We start from the raw sequence: 13624 nt of genomic DNA on the forward strand, positions 1-13624 counted from the left end.
TACAGGTATTGTCCCAACACTGAAGAAGAGAAACATGAGGTTAAAGCCCTTGTCTAAGGTCTGAATGATGCCTTTGCACCTCTCAGCCTCACTTGTGGTGGTGGTGGTTTAGTTGCAAAGTCGTGACTCTCAAGATCCCATGGACCATCGCCTGCCAGGCTCTTCTGTCCATGGTATTCTCCAGGCATGAATACTGGAATGGGTTGCCATTTCCTTCTCCAGGAGATTTTCCCAACTCAGGAATCAAACCCGGGTCTCCTGCATTGCAGCCAGATTCTTTACTGATTGAGCTACCATGAAGCTCACTTATGGCTTATGGTAGAAAGTATCATGGAGAAGGCAATGGCACCCCACTCCAGTACTCTTGCCTGGAAAATCCCATGGACAGAGGAGCCTGGTAGGCTGCAGTCCATGGGGTCACTAAGAGCCAGACACACTGAGCGACTTCACTTTGACTTTTCACTTTCATGCATTGGAGAAGGAAATGGCAACCCACTCCAGTGTTCTTGCCTAGAGAATCCCAGGGATGGGGGAGTCTGGTGGGCTGCCATCTATGGGGTCGCACAGAGTCAGACCCGACTGAAGCGACTTAGCAGCAGCAGCAGCAGCAGAAAGTATCAGATCCTAGAAACACAAGCTTGCCAGATGAAGAGTATGTGGTTGACACAGAGTAGTAAGAAACGAACAAACACGGGATGATGTCAGTGTGCCTGTCCAGTCTTCAGCCCTGACGTCAGTGACTGGGATAGCCCAAATTCACCCACTGGCGCCTCTCCAATCTCCAGCTGTATCCATGGCTGGCACCTGTTTTTCCCTGAATCTCGTCATTCTGGGTCCAATGTTCGGGGCCTTACTCTCACACTACTTTGTGAATGCTGACAAAAACTCTATCTTTGACAGAAAAGTCAAGTTCCTTCAGAGCCACTGTACCAAGCCTCCTTCAGCCTGCTGAGTCCAGTTTTAGCAAAGAATACACTAAGCCAGTCAATCAAGAATCAGCTCACCTTTTATATCCAATGAAGATAGAAGGCAGAAGAAGAGGGTGACAGAGGATGAGATGGTTGGATAGCATCACCAATATAATGGATATGAACTTGGGCAAACTCCAGGAGATGGTGAGGGAGAGAGAGGCCTGACATGCTGCAGTCCATGTGTCTCAAAGAGTTGGACATGACTAGGCAACTGAACACGGAGAAGGCAATGGCACCCCACTCCAGTACTCCTGCCTGGAAAACCCCATGGACGGAGGGGCCTGGTAGGCTGCAGTCCATGGGGTCGCTAGGAGTCGGACACGACTTCACTTTCACTCTTCACTTTCATGCATTGGAGAAGTAAATGGCAACCCACTGCAGTGTTCTTGCCTGGAGAATCCCAGGGACGGGGGAGCCTGGTGGGCTGCCATCTATGGGGTCCCACAGAGTCGGACACGACTGAAGTGACTTAGCAGCAGCAGGCGACTGAACAACAAAAACTAGTTCTTCTACCTTTGGCATTTAATCAAGTTTCTCAATAAATTTCCATCTATTCCCACACCTGTCCTTTGGCTATAAGTCCCCACTGTTACATTAAAAAGTTGAATTCAATCTCTCTCACTATTGCAGTAAACTTAAAGTCTTCCTTGCCATTTTAAATCTCAGGATAATTTTTCTTCAACAGTTTACTAGGGGTGAGACCTACATCTCACATTTCTCTTTACATACCTCCACGGAACTTAGCAAGTGGCCCAACTAGGGGTTTGTCAAGAGGTGAGCAATGCGCAGGTAGTTAAGTGACAGCAAAGAACTCCAGGGACCAGCTACAGAAAAAAATCAAAAGCACCTTGATACCTATGAAGAGTGGCAGATAGGATCAACTTGAAACAGAAGGTTGGAGGAGAACAAAGGGGAGAAAACAGGGGTGCCTGGCACACGTCAAAATCAAAGGGAGCAGGATCCTCTATGACCCACCTCCCAGAATATTGGAAATAAAAGCAAAAATAAACAAATGGGACCTAATTAACCTTAAAAGCTTCTGCACATCAAAGGAAACTATTAGCAAGGTGAAAAGACAGCCTTCAGAATGGGAGAAGATAATAGCAAATGAAGCAACTGACAAACAACTAATCTCGAGAATATACAAGCAACTCCTACAGCTCAACTCCAGAAAAATAAATGACCCAATCAAAAAATGGGCCAAAGAACTAAATAGACATTTCTCCAAAGAAGACATCCAGATGGCTAACAAACACATGAAAAGATGCTCAACATCACTCATCAGAGAAATGCAAATCAAAACCACTATGAGGTACCATTTCACACCAGTCAGAATGGCTGTGATCCAAAAGTCTACAAGTAAGAAATGCTGGAGAGGGTGTGGAGAAAAGGGAACCCTCTTACACTGTTGGTGGGAATGCAAACTAGTACAGCCACTATGGAGAACAGTGTGGAGATTCCTTAAAAAACTGGAAATAGACCTGCCTTATGATCCAGCAATCCCACTGCTGGGCATACACACTGAGGAAACCAGAAGGGAAAGAGACACGTGTACCCCAATGTTCATCACAGCACTGTTTATAATAGCCAGGACATGGAAGCAACCTAGATGTCCATCAGCAGATGAATGGATAAGAAAGCTGTGGTACATATACACAATGGAGTATTACTCAGCCATTAAAAAGAATACATTTGAATCAGTTCTAATGAGGTGGATGAAACTGGAGCCTATTATACAGAGTGAAGTAAGCCAGAAAGAAAAACACCGATACAGTATACTAACGCATATATATGGAATTTAGAAAGATGGTAACAATAACCCTGTGTACGAGACAGCAAAAGAGACACTGATGTATAGAACAGTCTTATGGACTCTGTGAGAGAGGGAGAGGGTGGGAAGATTTGGGAGAATGGCATTGAAACATGTAAAATATCATGTATGAAACGAAAAAAAAAAAAAATCAAAGGGAACCACCTTACATTGCCGCTTTGGGCCACTCCAGATACAAAGGGCCCCAACCTTGAAGGTCCCCCAGCCCTGGGCTGGGCCTGAGAACCCCAGATCTAAGAGGCAGCATTTGGCAGATGAACAAACACAGGATGACTGCTCTGGCCCTGGTTTTGCTACTTTTAGTTGTATGACGCTGAACAGCTGATCTTCTCCATGTGTGAAATGAGAGTAACAGCTTCCTCACAGGTGCAAGGCGGAGAAGGCAATGGCACCCCACTCCAGTACTCTTGCCTGGAAAATCCCATGGGTGGAGGAGCCTTGTAGGCTGCTGTAGATGGGGTCTTGAAGAGTCGGACACGACTGAGCGACTTCACTTTCACTTTTCACTTTCATGCATTGGAGAAGGAAATGGCAACCCACTCCAGTGCTCTTGCCTGGAGAATCCCAGGGACGGGGGAGCCTGGTGGGCTGCCGTCTATAGGGTCGCACAGAGTCAGACACGACTGAAGTGACTTAGCAGCACAGATGCAAGGAGAGAAATATGTAAAAAGATTTTTTTTTCTTTTTTAGTAGTGCTTAATAACTTATTGACGGAGAAGGCAATGGCACCCCACTCCAGTACTCTTGCCTGGAGAATCCCTGGATGGAGGAGCCTGGTAGTCCATGGGGTCGCTAAGAGTCAGACACGACTGAGCGACTTCACTTTCACTTTTCACTTGCATGCATTGGAAAAGGAAATGGCACCCCACTCCAGTGTTCTTGCCTGGAGAATCCCAGGGATGGGGGAGCCTGGTGGGCTGCCGTCTATGGGGTCGCACAGAGTCGGACACGACTGACGCGACTTAGCAGCAGCAGCAGCAATAACTTATTGAAAGGAATGTAAATGCTTTTTCCAGGTAGAATGAAGGACCTGGGCAGAGGGCATGTTTTTGTTTGTTCTCTTCTCAGTAGACTTTTTCCAAATGTGCACATCTGCAGGCCTGCTGAAATTTTGAAAGAAGAGTGATTTATGTAAAACTGGTACATAGGAGACAACAGATGTCACTGTCACGATTTGGCTGCGAGGCACATGTACGCACAGCAGTCTGATGGGGGCAGGTAGAGAACAAACAAAGCTGTAGGAGTGGACCCTTTGCGGGTTGGTGTGCTGCCCAAATCTGCATCTAGCGGGTGAAGCCAACTCAGCCATCTTTTGGGTTCATCCTTATCTCCAAAAACGGTGGGCAGTCTCTGGGACGTAGTGGGTAGTGGAGAAGCGGCAGCATAGTTCTCTGGGCAGACAGATGCCAGGCCATCGGGCGGGTGGCGGCTGCAGGGCTGAGGGTGGTCTGACCAGTTTGTGACAGGGGCCCGGCCTGCAGCTGGGGCTCAGGACACAGTCCGATTTGCAGGAGAGGGGTTCTGGGGCAGTAGTGTGATGCAGAGCAAGGCGCCAGCCCCTGGTGGCAGCTAACTGAACCACTATTTGTGGAACAAACAAAAGCATTGTAAAGGGATGGGAGGGAATCTGAGGACGGGAAGAAGAGGCCACCAAAGGGACTGTGGCGGGAGGGGGCAGCGTGCAAAAGCCTGCCCCCCCACCCAGGGCTGGAAGGTCTCCAGGCCTAGCAACCAACAATCTTCATTGTCATCAAAATACTGTGTCCTTTCATCCAGGGCATTACGACTGCTATTTTTGAAACACACACATTCCTGGTGGAAGGTGAGCATCCTCAGCACGCAGTTTCTAAAACTTCTGTAATCGTCATAACACTGAGACTGCAAACAGACAACAGCAACCACTGAGGCTGTGTAATTATCTCTGTTTTACAGACAGAGCAAGGTAGTTTCTTGGGTCAGCGTTTGCCAAATTGTGATCCATGATATGGTAATGATAGTGCTGAGCAATGAGGGGCAGAGGATTAAAAAAATTTTCTGTAGCCAAACATTTGAAAAATAATGTTAGAGAGTCTCGTGTTCATGTGCACAGACTTAGGAGTCACAGAGACCTAGATTTGAGGCCAGGTTCTGCTGACTATTAGCCAGGGAGCTTGAGCAAATAGCAGACTTGACTGCCTCATCTGTAAAATGGAAATAATAAAACACCAACTACATAAGGTTGCTGTGACACAAAGCTGGCACAAATAAAATCCTCAATAAATGTGAGCTCTTACTGGCTTTGCAGCAGGTTAAATACTGTTAACACCGTAAACCTGGTCCTCTAGTTCTAACAAGGAGATTGATTTTGTTAAGAAAACACCTTGATAAACCACTTGGAGGAGTGGGCAGAGATGAGACTGAAGTTATAAGACAGTAATAGCTAAGACCAAAACCTGGAAAAAGAGGTTGGAAAAAACCAGGGTCCCATAGTGGGTGGGTCCCCAGTAAGGGGTCGACTGATTTCTCACTCAGGCTGGCATCATGGCATAGAGCTTAGGGCCACAGGGACAAAACACCTCCCCCTCCAGCTAGAGTCTTCACCTCCCTCTTTTGGGCACTCCTCCTCCCCTTTACACACACACACACTCACACATACACAAATCCTTCCTAGGAAGAAAGCCATATGCTCCAGTTGAGTAGAGATCCTACTAATCTACTTTTCTTTCTTCCTCGTCACTCCCTGAACTTTTTCTAAAGAAGCCTGTTTCTGTAAGGTTTATTTTCAATGAAAGGTAATACCTTAGTAACTAGATATAAAAGCAAAACACTTCTTTAAAAAATATTAAAGACTCTGCTCAGTTAGTAAAAGCTCCAGAAAGTGTTTCCTGACCACCCCCAACTTAGGTACCCCTCTCCTGAGCTTCCAGAACACCCCTCTATACCAACTCTACCAGCTGAAATTATCCAAGTGTTTGTCTCATTTGCCTTAACCAGATATCAAGCTTCAGGCATGCTGGGGCCCTGACTTACTCCTCGAGGTATTCCCAGCAGCTCATTCCACAGCTGACAGGCAATACTTTGGCACTGACGGATCTACAACTGAATCTGGACATCTCCCAAGGAGAAAGGCCCTCAACAAGAGACAGGTAGGGTCTGAAACGCTATCCACCTCCTCACTGCAGTAGGGATGCTCAGACAGTGCACCTTCCAAGGCCCAGAGCAGCGTTCTTACTTATTAACATCCTGGAAATCCCCTGGTCACAGACTTTTGGAGTGACGTCCAGTATGCAAATACTCAGGGCCTGGTCCTGGTGAGCAGCAGAGACGATGCCTTGTGTGAAAGTTCCACAGGCAGCAGAGGGATCTTTTATTAGTCATTTCAATGCACACAGCTGTTAAGAATCTGGCGAAGTTTTATTTGGCTGGGGGGAGTGCCTTTTCCACTTGTGGGCGTCTTGAAAACTTTCACACTAAAAAAGAAAAAAAAGAGTTGAGAAAGTCGTCAGTCCAAAATGGGAAGCCAGAAATTGAGGGTAGAGAGGCTAGGGCAGCAAATATAACAGAGAGAGGCCTGAACATAAACCAAAGACCCAAGTTCCCAGGCAGCCCTGCCACTTCCAGGTGTTCCATGGGCAAGTCAGCCCCTGCTCTCAGGATCCTCCCATGTGAAGAGAGATATCAATGCCTCCCTAGGAGGTGGGGAAGATTAGTGGGTGTGAGCCTGGGCCAACTGCCAGGCAGTATTCAAAGATAGGCATTATTTCCAGCTACAGAGGCAGAAGACAGAGAGTTCATAGAAAAGAGAGAAGGATGAATGCTGGGGAAGAGACACTGATTGAACCAGCTTCCACACCTTGCTGCATGCATGTGTGCTAAGTCACTTCAGTCATGTCTGACTGTTTGCGATCCTATGGACCAGTAGCCCACCAGGCTCCTCTGTCCATGGGATTCTCCAGGCAAGAATATTGGAGTGGGTTGCCATGCCCTCTTCCAGGGGATCTTCCCGACCCAGGATCAAACCCGTGTCTCTTATGTCTCCTGCATTGGCAGGTGGGTTCTTTACCACTAGCACCACCTGGGAAGTCCACAACTCTCTACAGTGCCTGCAAAAGATCCATGGGGAAAGGAAGAGAGGACAAGAGAAAACAGCTACAGGCCAGAGTCGGGTCAGGTGGGCCAGGAGTGGACTCCCCTCATGTCTCTGCTATAATGGACTGAAGGATTTTTTAAGATTTTTTTTTTTAAATAGGCTTCTAACTCCACTGTTAATGTTACCCTGGCCTCAATCCTCCTCTGATTTTAACCTCAGTTTGTTCATGTTTAAGATGAAAAGCTGGATCCAAACACAATTCAGTTGGCCTGTCCTTTGGCAGCATCCCTATGCTTCTTTTCCCACTGGTTCTTCCCTCATGACACACCTATGACATGTGTGTACTGAATGAGCTGCACGCAACAGAGTGCAAGTAAAAAGCCCTTGTTTTTCCCTTGGCCCTTTCAGCCCCACTATCTGGAGATCCAACCAGTCCATTCTGAAGGAGATCAGTCCTGGGTGTTCTTTGGAAGGAATGATGCTAAAGCTGAAACTCCAGTACTTTGGCCACCTCATGCGAAGAGTTGACTCATTGGAAAAGACTCTGATGCTGGGAGGGATTGGGGGCAGGAGGAGAAGGGGACGACAGAGGATGAGATGGCTGGATGGCATCACTGACTCGATGGACGTGAGTCTGAGTGAACTCCAGGAGTTGGTGATGGACAGGGAGGCCTGGCGTGCTGCGATTCATGGGGTCGCAAAGAGTCGGACATGACTGAGCGACTGATCTGATCTGGATATGTGTTTTCCCTGCCGTTTGGATGAAACCTGAACAATACATGGATTTTCTAACCACTCTTAGGCGTGAAACAAAGAGGTCCTTTGTCTTCCTTTAAAAGACCAGCCCAAAGTAATAATAGCACCCCACTCGATGCAAAGCTTTCCTCTCCAGTTTGTTTCTTCAGTCTTGGAAACCCACTGTACAGAGGAGGAGTGCATGGACTTCACTATTTCCCTTGTTTTGCCTCTTCACCTCCTCTAGTTAGCTGCTAATTCTCAACCTGAGGTGTTGGGAGGGAGGGAACTGGGGGTAAAGACACAGTTGTTCACGGCTCTTACTGTCACCACACAGTCAGGGTTCTCTGAATTTGGCAAAGTTCAAACACTTGACTTTCCTCTAGGGCTGCTCTTAGAAATGTTGCGGTAAGATGATATGGCCATCAGGTGGCGGTAAAGGTCTTTTTTCCTTGTCAGAAGAGCCTACTATCAGGGTTAATATTAAGACTACTTAATTTCCCTAAGATGCTAAATTTCCTTCAGAAAGTTAAATATGCCTTCCCTCTATTTAAAAATGAAACAAAAAAATACATGACACTAAAAACATCAATCTGACTAGCATACATATATATTTTTTAATGATGCTAATAAACATTTAAAAGTTTAGTCAGACTCCTGAAACTTTTTTTAGGCCCATCTGTAAATGTCCTTGTAAAATCTAGTTTTAGCAAGAATGCTAATAAATCAGTTTAACCGGAAACCCCACCCTCAACATCTGATCACCATCAATATCTGATCAGGTTCCTCATCCTCCAGCATTCTGAGGTAATGTCTGATCACCCTGGCTGTCTTTAGCAAGACTCCTGTTAGTCGATTTAACCATCTTCCTCTTAGTAATTTTCCATACACTGACCCCCATTTGCTTCTTGGCTATAGATACCACTTGCCCATATTGCAGTGGTCCCTGTATCTATTACAACTGAATAAAGTTGTATTCTGAATAAAACTTTGTATTCTGAATAAAGTCCTGAATAAAGTCTGCCTTAGTAGGGAACAAACTTTCAAAGAGAAATCTCCGAAGTAATTAAATAAAGACATAATTTATCAATTCTCCCCCTCTCCGAGTTAATACCATGTGATTCTAAATCTTGTTCCCAGATTTCACTTATAATTTACCTTTCCCTAAATTAGATTCAGAAACTTTCACCAAGGGCTCCCTGTAAGGCATATTCCCACTTAAAGGACTTCATGGATGCTGGGGTCCCTTGCTGAGTTGTGTCTCTGCTGAGGAGGAAATATTTAAGTACCTCATTCTGAAAGCAGTGTGCTCAGAACATGAAATAAAACTAAAGATATAAGATGCACCGAGACTTTGCTGCTGTGGGCTGGAGGGTTCAGAGAAGGTTTTCAGGTAGGAGCTGGACTGACAGGCTCTTGAAAGGGTTCCAGTACAAGATGGCACATAGAAGGCACCTGAACGCACCTCCTCTCATGGACACACCAAACCTGCAGATACACATGAGGCAACTCCCTCTGAAAGAAAACCAGAAATCAGCAGAGTGACTACTACACACTGGCTGAATAACAAAATACCCACATATAAAAGGAGCTCAACATATCTTCAACTACTGCGAGTCACTGAGAACAGCTTGGACAACATCATGAAGGTTTGAGAAACAACCCACAGCTCGGACCAAGCTGAATGATAAGTTCATCCCCTATGCAAGACCTGGGGAAAGGCAGTTGTTTTAGCTGATGGACAGACATCAATACAGAGAGTCAAGGAAAATGAAGAAAACAAGATTATGTACCAAATAAAAGAACAAGTCAAAACTTCAGAAATAGATCTTAATGAAATGGAGATAAGTGATTTACTGGATAGAAAGTTCAAAACAAGGACCACTGAGGCCAAGAGAACAGTGCATAAACCAAATGAAATTTCAACAAAGAATATATTTAAAGGTACCAAACAAATCACAGAGCTGAAAAATACAATAATTGAACTGAAATATTCAATAGAGGGACTCCACATCAGACCACATCAGGCAGAAGAAAGGATCACCAAACTCAAAAATAAGGCAGTGGCATTCATCCAAACAAGGGAGAAAAATAAGAATGAAAAAGAGTAAAGATAGATTAATGGGACTTAGGAGATACCATGAAGAAGATCAACTATTCATCACAGAGGTCCCGGAAATAAAGAAGGGAAAGGAGAAGAAAACATATTTAAAGAAATAATGGCTGAAACTTTCCTAACCTGGGAAATAAATACATATCCAAATCCAGAAAGCCCAGACAATACAAAAAAAGGTTCAAAGAGACCCACACTAAGACATGTTATAATTTTCAAAAGTTAAAAATAAGAAAATCTTAAAAGCAGCAAGAGAAAAAATAACCTGTTAAGTACATGGGAACTCCCATTAGACTATAAGCGTATTTTTCAGTAGAAACTTTGCAGGCCAGAAGGGAGTGCCACAATATAGTCAAAGTGATGAAAGAAAAGGTTGCTGACCAAGAATATACTACCCAGCAAAGCTGTCTTTCAGAAATGAATGAGAGACAGTTTCTAGAGAAGCAAAATCTAAGTTTTCATCACCACTGGACCAGTCTTACAAGAAATGTTAAAAGGACTTCCTCAGGCTCAAGCAAGAGGATGATAATTAGTAATAGGAAAACATGAAAGTATAACTCTAAAGTTAAATATATAATGAAATTCAAAATACTCTAATGTTGTAAAGGTAATGGATAAATCACTTATAAATCTAGTATAAAGGTTAAAAGCACAAGTAGTAAAAATAACTATAACTATAATAATTTGTTAGTGGATACACAAGGTTAAAAAAATAAATTGTTACACTGAAAACAAAGAAAAATGTGTGAGGGACAGTAAAAAGGGAGAGGTTTTAGTACATGTTCAAAAATAAACTGTTACTAGCCTAAAATACAGAGAAGGCAATGGCACCCCACTCCAGTACTCTTGCCTGGAAAATCCCATGGATGGAGGAGCCTGGAAGGCTGCAGTCCATGGGATCACTGAGGGTCAGACATGACTGAGCGACTTCACTTTCACTTTTCACTTTCATGCATTGGAGAAGGAAATGGCAACCCACTCCAGTGTTCTTGCTTGGAGAATCCCAGGGACGGTGGAACCTTGTGGGCTGCCATCTATGGGATCGCACAGAGTCAGACACAACTGAAGCGACTTAGGAGCAGCAGCAGCAGCAGTACATACACAAAATAGAAAGAGAAAGGAATATAGGCGTATTACTACAGGAACTCATCAAATTACAAAGGAGGAGAGCAAGAGAAAAAGAAAGGAAAAAAGGACTTACAAAGTAACCAGAAAACCACTACAAACTGGCAATTTAAGTCCATAACTATCACTAATCACTTTAAATATAAATAAATTAAATTCTCCAATCAGAATACATAGAGTAGCTCTGTGGTAAGAAGAGTGTTTTCCCAAAAGTTTTACTTTCATTTTAGGTCCAAAGGATTCACTAACAAAAGAAACCACTCTTAAACACACACACACACACACCCCAAACAATTTCAATATTTAGTAGAGGATCATTTGACTTAATTTCAATATACAGTCATTAAAAGATGAGAAAAGAGAGAAGCAAAAGCACATACATCACAAAATTGGGGCAACCTACATCTAGTCTTGAAGAGTGCTGGAAATACTCTCATTAACAGCAAGCTGGAGTCCCAGTTGGGAAAATGTCCCAGATGGTTCATCCACCCCACATGTGAGACTTCAAATTGCAGTTTTGGGGACTCTGCTTATAATCCCAGGCTGTAAAGTGTTATTATCATCAGTTTTTCTGCAAAAATGCAGCTCTGGTTTTTCTTAACTTTTACAAAGCTCTTTGTTTCACCTGGTAAATCATAGGATTTTCTTATACCCCAGAGGGTTGGCCAGACCCTCAGGGGCTCAAAAATGCCAAGACCTACTCCCCCCTTTCTTATCTAAAGTCTGCATAACTTGCTGTGCTTGCAGGCAGGCATAGAATCCAGGCAGTGTCCAGGAAGGTCAGAAGCAGGTCAAAGGTCCACCTGCCTGCTTTTGAAGCCTGAACAAGACTTCCTCCATTTTAACTTCCGTACCAGAGAAAGAGAGAGAGACTCCACTATATATTGCCTAAAGAGATCCACTTTAGCTTTAAATATACATAAACACAATGAGAGTGAATGGTTGGGAAAAGATAGTCTATGCAAATGGACACCAAAGCAAAGCAAGAGTAGCATATTATAATAAATACTTTAAGACAAAGACTAGTAAGAGACAAAGAAGGTCATTGTATAATGACAAAGGGATTAATCCAACAAGAGGAGGTAACATTTGTAAATACTTATGCATCCAACATAGAAGCAACTAAATATTTAAAGTAAATATTAACAGAATTAAAGGGAGAAATAGATCTTAGAGAATCCAATACACAGTTTCAACAATGAGTAGATCATGCAGACTGAAATCAATATGAAAGCATGGGACTTAAAACCATATTAGACAAGGTAGACTTAACAGGCATTTACAGAAAATTCCATCCAACAGCACCAGATTACAAATTCCTCTCAACTGCACGTTGATCATTCTCTAGGAAAGATCATATGTTAGTCCACAAAACAAGTCTTAATAAATTTAAGAAGGCTGAAATCAAATCAGGTACCTTTTCTAACTACAATGAAATTAAAAATCAATTACAAGAGGAAAACTGGGAAACTCACAAATATGTGGATATTACACAATATACTATTGTTTAATAATAATGCCTACATTAAGAAATAAGAAATATCTCAAAAAAACTAAATATACACCTCAAGAAGCTTGATAAAGAAGAACAAATTGAGTCCAAAATTAGTATAATGAATAAACTATTAAAGATAAGAGTGGAAATAAATAAAAGAGACTAAAAAAGACAATAGAAAAAAATCAATTAAATTCAAAGGTAGGTTTTGAAAAGAAAAACAAAATTGACACAGTTTTAATTAGACTCAACAAGAAAAAGAGAGGGCTTGAATAAATAAAACTATAAATGGAAGAGAAGACATTACAACTGACATTACATAGGACAAATGAGCATAAGTGACGACTATAAACAGCTATTTGCCCACAAATTAGCCAAATTAGAGAAAATGGATAAATTCCTAAAAATATACAACCTACCAAAACTTAATCAAGAAGAAATAGAAAATCTGAACAGATCAATTACTATTAAGGAGGTAAGGAGCTTGAATCAGTAATCAAAAACCTCCTACCAAAAAAAAAAAAATGTTCAAGAAAAGATGGCTTCATGGTGAATTCTAACAAACATTTAAATAAGAATAAATACCAATCCTTCCCAAACTCTTTCCAGAAAAAGAGGAGGAGTAAACACTTGCAGACTCATTTTACAAGGCCAGTATTACCTTGACCCCAAAACCAGACAAGGATACTACAAGAAAGGAAAATTATAGGTTAATATCCCCAACTAACATAGATGCAAAAATTCTCAAAAAAACATTAGTAAATATAATTCAACAGTACACTAAAAGAATCAGACACCATGACCAAATGGGATTTATTCCAGAGATGCAAGGAAGGTTCAACATTCACAATCAATCAATGTGATACAACCATTAAGAAGATGAAGGATAAAAATCATAAGATCATCTCAAACAGTGCAGAAAAAGCATCTGAAAAATTCCACATCCTTTCATGATTAAAAAACAAACAAAAAAAAAAACACCTCTCAACAAATGAGTATATACAACACAAAGGCCATATATGACAAGCCATAACTAACATACTCAATGGGGAAAGCTGAAAGCTTTTTCTCTAAGATCAGGAAAAAGATAAGAATGCCTACTCTTGCCACTTTTTTAAATCTAGCACTGGAAGTTCTAACCAGAGCAATCAGACAAGAAAAAGGATATCCAAATTAGAAAGAAGGAAGTAAAACTGTCACTATTTGCAGATGACATGACATTATATAGAGCAAATCCTAAATATTTCAACAACAACAAAAAATATGAGAATAATAAATTCAGTGA

General features: G+C 42.5%; 1 protein-coding gene and 1 long non-coding RNA gene across 10 annotated transcripts in view; one reads left to right on the top strand and one right to left on the bottom strand.

Annotated features, from left to right (window-relative positions):
• The window catches only part of AADACL3 (arylacetamide deacetylase like 3), a 156372-nt gene that overhangs the window by 72747 nt on the left and 70001 nt on the right, over positions 1-13624 (bottom strand). For 3 of the 7 annotated variants that reach the window (XM_055582674.1, XM_055582670.1, XM_055582673.1), the window contains exons 1-2: positions 6635-6838; positions 6014-6251 (exon numbers count right to left, since the gene is read on the bottom strand). In XM_055582674.1, coding sequence (XP_055438649.1) covers positions 6014-6023 — 10 coding nt within the window. In that variant the 5' untranslated portion in view covers positions 6024-6251; positions 6635-6838. Of the gene's footprint in view, positions 1-3775; positions 4384-6013; positions 6252-6634; positions 6839-13624 lie in introns of those variants that run through there. The other 4 variants (XM_055582672.1, XM_055582671.1, XR_008714987.1 and 1 more) reach the window with 3 other exon arrangements.
• LOC129653222 (uncharacterized) lies at positions 4990-7809 on the top strand. Of its 3 annotated transcripts, none has more exons than XR_008714990.1 (3): positions 4996-5927; positions 6832-6952; positions 7280-7809. It is a non-coding gene; the product is annotated as an uncharacterized LOC129653222 (long non-coding RNA). The 3 variants fall into 3 exon arrangements; XR_008714991.1 differs by lacking the exon at positions 7280-7809 and having other exon boundaries at positions 4996-5246; positions 5776-5927; XR_008714989.1 differs by lacking the exon at positions 6832-6952 and having other exon boundaries at positions 4990-5927.

This window comes from Bubalus kerabau, chromosome 5 (genome assembly GCF_029407905.1).
Source record: "Bubalus kerabau isolate K-KA32 ecotype Philippines breed swamp buffalo chromosome 5, PCC_UOA_SB_1v2, whole genome shotgun sequence".
Classification (NCBI taxonomy): Eukaryota; Metazoa; Chordata; class Mammalia; order Artiodactyla; family Bovidae; genus Bubalus; species Bubalus kerabau.